General features: G+C 47.4%; 1 protein-coding gene across 1 annotated transcript in view; it reads right to left on the bottom strand.

Moving 5' to 3' along the window:
• Positions 1 to 190: 190 nt before the first annotated feature.
• mgmt (O-6-methylguanine-DNA methyltransferase) overlaps positions 191 to 8,265 on the bottom strand; it is a 34,651-nt gene continuing 26,576 nt past the window's right edge. Inside the window, exon 5 of the mRNA XM_056609167.1 lies at positions 191 to 1,739. Within this exon, the coding sequence (XP_056465142.1) occupies positions 1,638 to 1,739 (102 nt within the window). The 3' untranslated portion in view covers positions 191 to 1,637. The remainder of the gene's footprint in view (positions 1,740 to 8,265) is intronic.

Here is an 8,265-nt window from a genome sequence, read left to right as displayed (position 1 = left end):
CCTTCATCGGGGCCGTGGAGGACAGGCATTCAGAAAAGAAGAGGTTTTTGTTTGGGCTTTATCAATCAAGCCCTTTCCCATGAGGAAAAACAATTCAAACTGACCTTAAAAGAGGAATATTACCTTACGCATCCCCCCCCCGCCCGCCCCTATGTAAGTCTCTTATTGGAACGCTTATAGGTCTGCTCTACCTCCGCTCCCGCCCGTGTGTTGATTAAGCGCCTTTGTGGCCGCATGTGTACCCTGTCGAGACTAAGAGGATCCTATAAATCAAACAATCACTACTGATGACTCTCCGTCTCGCCACGGTCAGGGGCGCTGAACCACTGAGGGCTCCGGGATTTGCTCTCTGACGGACAGCGTTCGTTCAAACCGCCAAGCAAAGTGTTTCTCCAAGAAGTTGAGGAACATCGTAGGACGAGTACACAAAACGTAGTTTGCTGCCGAACTCGAAAACTTCACTTTTCAGGCGATGACGAGGCAGATCTCTCAAGGTGCCTGACCATGACTTTGTTATTTATTTATTGGGGTGTTTTTTTTGTAGCTGGACGTTAACTTTATCTTCTGCCTGAGAATGAGTCCATCAGATAACAACTTTTCCCCTAGCTACTGTACGCTGGGACTTGGCTTTGCCAGAAGCAGAAAAAAAAAAAAACATTTCCCGATCCTTCCCAAAGATTTCGTCTCAGCAGCAGCCGGGCATCCCAGTGCTCTGAAATACATTAAACTTGTATCTGGGTGTCATTTGATACTTCATCAATGTTTCAGTGCATTTCAAACCAACCAAATACTGGAGCTTTACCGCTTTTGGTCGAGATACAAGTTTTCACTATATTTCACTCCTTATGTACTTCCCAAAGTCGTCATCCTCCAACCCTTACCCTCACAACCCCCTCCCCCCAAAAAAAGAAAAAAGAAAGAGTACTTTGGAAAGAAACGAGCGGTCACAGACTGTTAGACTGGAGCGTTAAAATAATATCACTTGAACTGCATTTTCTGCCCTAGCAGTCTCCACCAAATAGAGCCCCTTTCATAGCACCCATCTGTACTGCTTTGTCCACTGGTTCTGGATATGATATCATCTATTAATAATGTATTGGCAATGGATTACATAAAAAGAGAGCAGAAATAACATCCAATATTCATGCCCCCTGAGCTTCGCTGTGTCCAATCCGTTTGGCCCATAAAACCTTAGCCCCATTTCCATATCCGCTGTGGGTCGCTACAGGTCTCCCACACAAAGGCTTACAGAACAGCTCAACTCGGGGAAAAAGTGCCGTTAAAAAATGGGGGTAGATTTCTGAACCCTTATGAAACAGCCACCTTTGGGGAGGAGACGGAGAAGAAGAAAAAAAACAGCAGTTAAAAAAATCTCCTTTTCCGATTTCAGCAGCTACAAAAAAAAAAGAAAAAGAAACATGGCGGTACTGTATTTCCCTCTTTAATTGTGCCACTTGAGAAATTGACGTGCCTCGGCGACATGGCATGAAGTCTCGCCGTTATTGCGGTCCCCTTGGCGGGGGGAATGTTGATACAACATCTGCATGCTATAGAAAGTAATGGAAGTAGCAGAGGCGGCAGCTGCAGCTCTACAGGAAGTGGCCCATTTTCAGGCAGCGCTGCTGGGCGAGAAACCGCTAACTGCCAGCCCGGTCTCCCAGCCTCTGGTTCTGGTTGCCAGGACACGGTGACAAACACGCCGGGGCCGCGGAGCGATGCATCCTGGGACATGACAGCGCCTGTTTGATTGTCAATAAGGCTCATTAGTAGGAGGGATGGGGGAGCGAGGAGGAGAGATGAAATGGCTGGAGACGGGGGGCTCCCCTCATGTTTCATTATCCACGATTTATTTTCCCGCCTTTATTTCATCAGCCCGCGTGCTGAAATTGTCCCTTGTCGTCACTTTGCGCGTTTAAACTTTTTTCTCTTGTCGATATTTTGAGGTATTATTATATTGAGTTGTATTATGTGTTATATTGCCAGCATCGACATTCATAAATATATTGTTATTATTAATATAACATAATCTATTCCCATCTATTCAATATTTTATTGAGTAGTTGTAGTATAGCGCTAAAGTGGAGTATTATTTACGAACATATTTTCTCCACTCACTTTCCCCCCAACCCGATTTAAATGTTTTATTTTTATTGCTCCTTACTTCAACGTTGGCTCCTACATTAATAAATAAAAAAATCTGAAAAAGGCCTTAAGTACCCCGTAAGAACACACCCGGGCACAATATAATCAGTCCCTCCTTTTCCAAATCATCATCATCAGCACCACCACCATACAGCCCCCTCACCACCCCACCCTTCTCCACCAGCACTCTCTCTTTCCTGTGGTCTTAAGCCCTCTCTCATCTGGAGAACAGTGGCGGAAGTGTCCCCTCGTTCTCTCCCAGCTAGGACTGGCCAACAAAGGCAGAGCGTGGCACGCGGGCCTCTCTCCCTCTCTCTCTCCTTCTCTCTCTCCCTCTCCCCGAAGAGTCCTTGTCACGCCGCGCCAAACCGCTGTGATTATCGTTGTTTTTGCAGAGAGTGTCCGTAGCCTGCCAATACCGCTGTTCCATAAATGAATTTGGCCCCTCGTCAACGAATTACCTAACACGCAGAACTGTGTATGTGTCACATCCAATTCCAAGTCACCGGCTTTGGGGTTGGGGGGGGTGGTGGAGGTGGTGGTGGGGTTGGGGGTGGGGGAGGAGGGCGAGGGTGGGGTGCACTGCTGGCTCTAGGACTTAATCATCAATCGTCAATCATAATAAGCGAGGGGCATTGATAGGACCCCCCCCCCCCCAAGCCCCCTCACTCTCTCACTCTACCATGCATGTGAGCACACAAACGCAGACACCAAACACATACACACACATGAAACACATACACACACATGAAACACGTACACACAAACGCACACACACAGAAAAGCGCACACACACACACACGCACACACGTGTACACACTTAAAATGGAGTCGAGTCAACATTGAATAACTAGTTTATTTATTTTATTGTATTCCTTTGGTTTCTTATTTAGTGGAAGGGTTTATTCTTCTTGGCTTTTCTATCACCTTATACCAAAGTAACAACGGTTTTTGTCATGAAATCCATCTCCGTAAGAGTTTTTTAACACTCACACAGACACACTTCTCCTCATATACAGACACAAAACACACACTGACCACACGTATTCACATCTATACACAAACACATGCAAACCACAAACACACCAAAACACTATCAATCCCTTCATTATGCAGCCTCCTGCGTGTGATATTCTGTCCGTACAACCATGCATGCATGTTATCTTTCTTGTTTGTTTTGCAGAAAGCAAAAGCGGTCCTACATGGTGATGTTTCTCGTAATCTCCCCTCCTCTCTCCCTCTCCTCTCCATTGCCCTCACCCTCTCTCCCCTACCTCACCCTCCGTCCCTTCTGTTCCCTATCCCCTCTCACCTCCTCCCTCCTTCTCTCCCCCCTCCCTGCTCTCCCATCTCCTCCCTTCTCCTCCCCACCTCTCTCCTCCACCTCTGCAGTCCCCTCCTCCCTCTACTGTCCCCTTTACTCTCCTCCTTTTTCTCCTCCCCACTCTGTCCCCCCCCCCCCCCCCCCCCCCCCCCGCCCCCTCTCCCCTCCTCCAGCCAGTGTATAGATCCTAGACTCCCAGCCTACTGGGGCCAGAGGCGCTGACGGAGGCCAGATGCCGCCTCCTCCTCCTCCTCCTCCTCTCCCCAGCCCGTCTGGGGGGAGACTGGGCCAGGGAGAGACTGGTGCCATGGGGTCCTGGAGCCTCTGATGTGTGGTGGAGCCCCCCTACTCAACCCAGCCACCCAGCCACCCACCGCCGCCTGCCCAGCCGCCCCCCAGCCTTCGTCAACATGACCAGGGCTAGCTCTGCACTTTCTCCCCGTACCACGACTTGCCTTGTCATGGACGGGTGGTGTGAATTAACACATGCCACACATGCATATATCGAGAGACACACACACACACGCATATCTATATATATATATATATATATATATACATATATATATATATATATATATATACATACACACACACACACACACAAACACACATATATATATATATATACATATATATATATATATATATATATATATATATATATATATATATATATATATATATATATATATATATATACACACACACACACACACACACATACATGCATTCCTATATATACACGCACACACATGTATGGCTACTATTCATTCACACACGCATGCATAAATTATATACACGCATACATGCATTTGTTTATACACAAACATAGATGTATACTTATATACACACACACATGCATCCATACACACACAAACACTTGCAGAACATGTTATTACACACAACATATATATATACATATAAACACACACAGACACATATATATACAAACACATTTGCACAAACACACACAGACGTACAGAGATATAATCAAAAATATATAAACACACAGATTCACTTGGATACACTCACACACATGCAATAACAAAGGTATAAACACACACACATTCACTCACACACACACACACACTGGCTCTGGCTCTCATAATGGTCGTTCATCATCAGCGCGCTCTCAATTAGACAGAGCCCCGCCCACATCACCGCAGGTCCACGGGGTCACACAGCCGAGGTGACGCCGCGAGCTCACACACACATGTGCCTGCTCCTTCTACTGCACACACACACAGCGCACACACACACGCCCACACACTGACGCTCCTCCTAATACACACAGAAACACGGCTCACACACACAAACACAAGGATACCGCTCAGGGTCTTTCCTTATTATTTATTTCCCCATTAGCGTTGAAGATTTTAGACTCTTTGTAAACAGGAGATAATGCGCCCTATGACTCTCCCCCCCCCCCCCCCCCCCACACAAACATCAAAGTAGCGCCATGATGTTTTCCCTCTGTGATCCGTGGCGTGGACAGCGCCATGGCGTGCCGTGCCGTGTGTGTCTCAGACATGGTGTGCGTGCGCGTGTGTGAGTCTGTGTGAGTGTGTGTGTGTGTGTGCGTGTGCTGGTGTCAGACGTAACCACACCAGCTGTCTTAGCGCGGAGCCGCCGTGTCAGGGCCATCGAGACCGGCCTCCCGGCAGACAGAGGAGGGGCGGGGGGGTGGTTGGGGGGGGCAACCCGATAGCACAGCCAAGCAACCCCCCCCCCCGCCTTCCTACCCTTATGTCTGTCTGTCTCCCTGGTCCCCATGTCTGTGTGTCTGTGTGTCTGAGCGCCGGTGGCTTCCTATCTGCATGGCCAAGCGGCCGCTGGGTTCCCTGGTGACCTTGCTCTGTTAATGCTCCACAAAAAACTAAGTTTGCTTTGTTTTCAATTTTTGGGTTTCAGCGCACGCAACCCAAACTTCTGCCCGAGTTACGCGAGCACATTGAGTGAAGGACAGATAGTGAGTGCATTTGCATGTCGTCCTGCGTTTCGGCTTAGTTTGGTGAATGACAGTTGGCCCTCTTGTTGGTTAACACAGCCGCAGTCATGTGTCTATGAGATGATCCACTTTATACGGTTTGTGAGAAAACCAGAATGTCTTCACACTGTGACTATAACGTTCAAACACGGCGGTGGTGCGGGTATCTGACGTGATCTCGTGACCCGGCTCCATCATGAAGAAAAACATGACGTTTGAGTTTTAGCTTGAGTAGGGTGTTGTTTGCCAAGGATGTTAGCGGTGAGATACACAGTAGTAGTTATATCTAAAATATACTGCGGCTGCACCGGCAGGCATTAATAATACACCCTGGTCAGGTCAAAAGCCACGACTAACAGCCCCGAAGCCACCAACCATATCCCCGCTCTTTCAGTGTCTCACTTGAGTGTTCTGTCATATGTTAAAGCATGTGTGTGCACACGTGTGTGTGTGTGTGTGTGTGTGTGTGTGTGTGTGTGTGTGTGTGTGTGTGTGTGTGTGTGTGTGTGTGTGTGTGTGTGTGTGTGGCTGAGTGCGCGTGTGTGCACGCGTGTGCGTATGCGTGTGTGTGTGTGAGGGGGTTAATAAATGTTGAATCAAACACCGCACGAGACACTCACACTCCTTAAGGGTTGCCCATTAGCGGAGTGTGGGTGCACGGGGAGTTTATCAGTGTCTGGGTGATTTATGAAGTCAGGCTCAATATCATCCACTTCACCCACACACATATGGACATACACACACATGCTGCCGCTGCCGCAGCCGCACTCCCGCACGTGCAAACACACACACACACACACACACACACGCACACCTACGCACACGCGCACACACACACGCACACAGCATGCGCACTCAGTCACTTTCCCCCTCTGTAGAGGAAGCGGATATTAAGGCCAAAATTAACGCTTTCACAGAGATTAACAGCCCGGGTGATGAGATCGTCCCAGACTCTCTTTTAATCAAATTCCTTTTCATCTCGTCGCCAGCCGGAGCACGCAAGTGGCACACGAGGTACACGCATGTTCGGCGAAACAAAATAAATTAAATAAACCATTCTATTAGCGTTATAATTATACTGGCACTTAAAAAAAAAAATACTAAGAATAGCCCCTTTTTTATTATTTAATTAACTTGGACCACGCGGCCACGACTTCGACTACTGCCACGACCACTAATAATAAAAAATAATAACAACACATTCATTATTAATAATCACACACGCCAATTACTGGCGAGGAGGCGTGCATGAATATTTGAGGCTGGACTTGTCTTTCAACATCAATAAGGCGAAGATCCACCACCACCACCACCACCAGCAGACACGCGTCTTCTTGGCTTTCGCTCAATTCACGGAATTCCATAGAATTTACTTAGTAGCCACGAGCGAAAAAGACGAGAGAAAAGGGAGAGAGAGAGAGAGATGGAGGGGGAGAGAGAGAGAAAAAGAGAGATGGAGGGGGAGAGAGAGAGAGCGATAGAGGGAGAGAGAGAGAGTGCGAGGGAGGAAAAAAGGGGTGCTTACATTGCACTTCAGAGTGGGGCTGTCTTAAATGGGACCCCTTGTGGCTGTGTCACCGCTCGCTTCGTTAGGGGGGCCGCGAGTAGCCTGTAGCCACCACAGGCATCATTAGCTCTCTGTGAAACCCCGGGCTGAGTCTCATTCTTCATCTGCCTGTCTGCCGCCTGAAGATCCAGCGCCGCGGCTGGATCTGCGCTCCGATGGCGGAGTAAGCGACTCCAGCCAGTCGGAATCAGACATCTGAACGCAGTTGATACGCGAGAAGGGGAGGGGAGGGAGATAAAAAAAGCAGCATGGTATCAAATGTATTCAGTGGGAGTGAAGGGGCCCCCTTGCTCAATTGGGCTGAGGAAAGGTTAGGATGGAGGTTATTTTCGGAGGTGGGGTTGTTAGTGGGCCACCAGAGCTGTGCAGAGGGGCCCATCACGATGACCAAGTACGGGGTCACTCCGGAGAGGAAATAACGAACGTGGAAAGAGAAGGGGCCGGATTTAAGTAAATCCGGATGAATGATGTCGAGAGAGTGTGACATCAAGTGAGGGCTGGAGGAATTATGGAGGAAGGGTGAATGCAATTTAACAGGACAGAGATCCGATTGAATCGTCTTTTTGGTGCAAAACGTTGGCCGGCGCAGACGCCTCACGTGGAAGGACTCAAATAAACCCAAGATGAAAATGAAATAAAACATGATCCTTAAAGTTAAAGATTAAATGATGTGCGTTAGGAATTCAAGGTTGAAATGTTCATTTCAGTTTCCCGTTCTGTGCTGCCCTCTAATGGAAAAATAAAACCCACTCAGAAGAGATATGAGTTACAGCCCCTGCCACACAGCTGACGTCTCTGCCAAGAGAGGAGCAAGGGGAGGGAAATAATGTTGGACTGAAGCACAAAAAAAATGTAATCATTAAAAACCATTAAAGATGAAAGGCATTTTATACACATTTTTTAATAAAAATATCACGTTGAAAAGTGGAAACCTAACGGAAGCAGGAACACAACTGCATTGATCGCGTGACAAAAAGACAAATAAAAACATTCATATACATATTATATGTACTTTTATAATCCAAATGCGCGGCATCACCTCTCTAGTTAATAGACGGATAATAACGACCAGAGCGCAACAATGAGATCTAAATGAAGACAAAACCAACGCCTTACAACAAAGCTTTGTAGCCGTAAAACTCCCAGCCTTTAGTACTGGATGTCGAACAAAGCATTTACTTGGCAGGAAATTAAAAAAAAAAACAACAACAAGAGTTACAAAGACTAATTCTGAAGAAAGGG

The sequence above is a fragment of the Gadus chalcogrammus genome, chromosome 15, assembly GCF_026213295.1.
Source record: "Gadus chalcogrammus isolate NIFS_2021 chromosome 15, NIFS_Gcha_1.0, whole genome shotgun sequence".
In the NCBI taxonomy this organism is placed as follows: domain Eukaryota; kingdom Metazoa; phylum Chordata; class Actinopteri; order Gadiformes; family Gadidae; genus Gadus; species Gadus chalcogrammus.
Note: the sequence above shows the minus strand (reverse complement) of the source record. Positions and strands in the feature narration are given on the sequence as shown.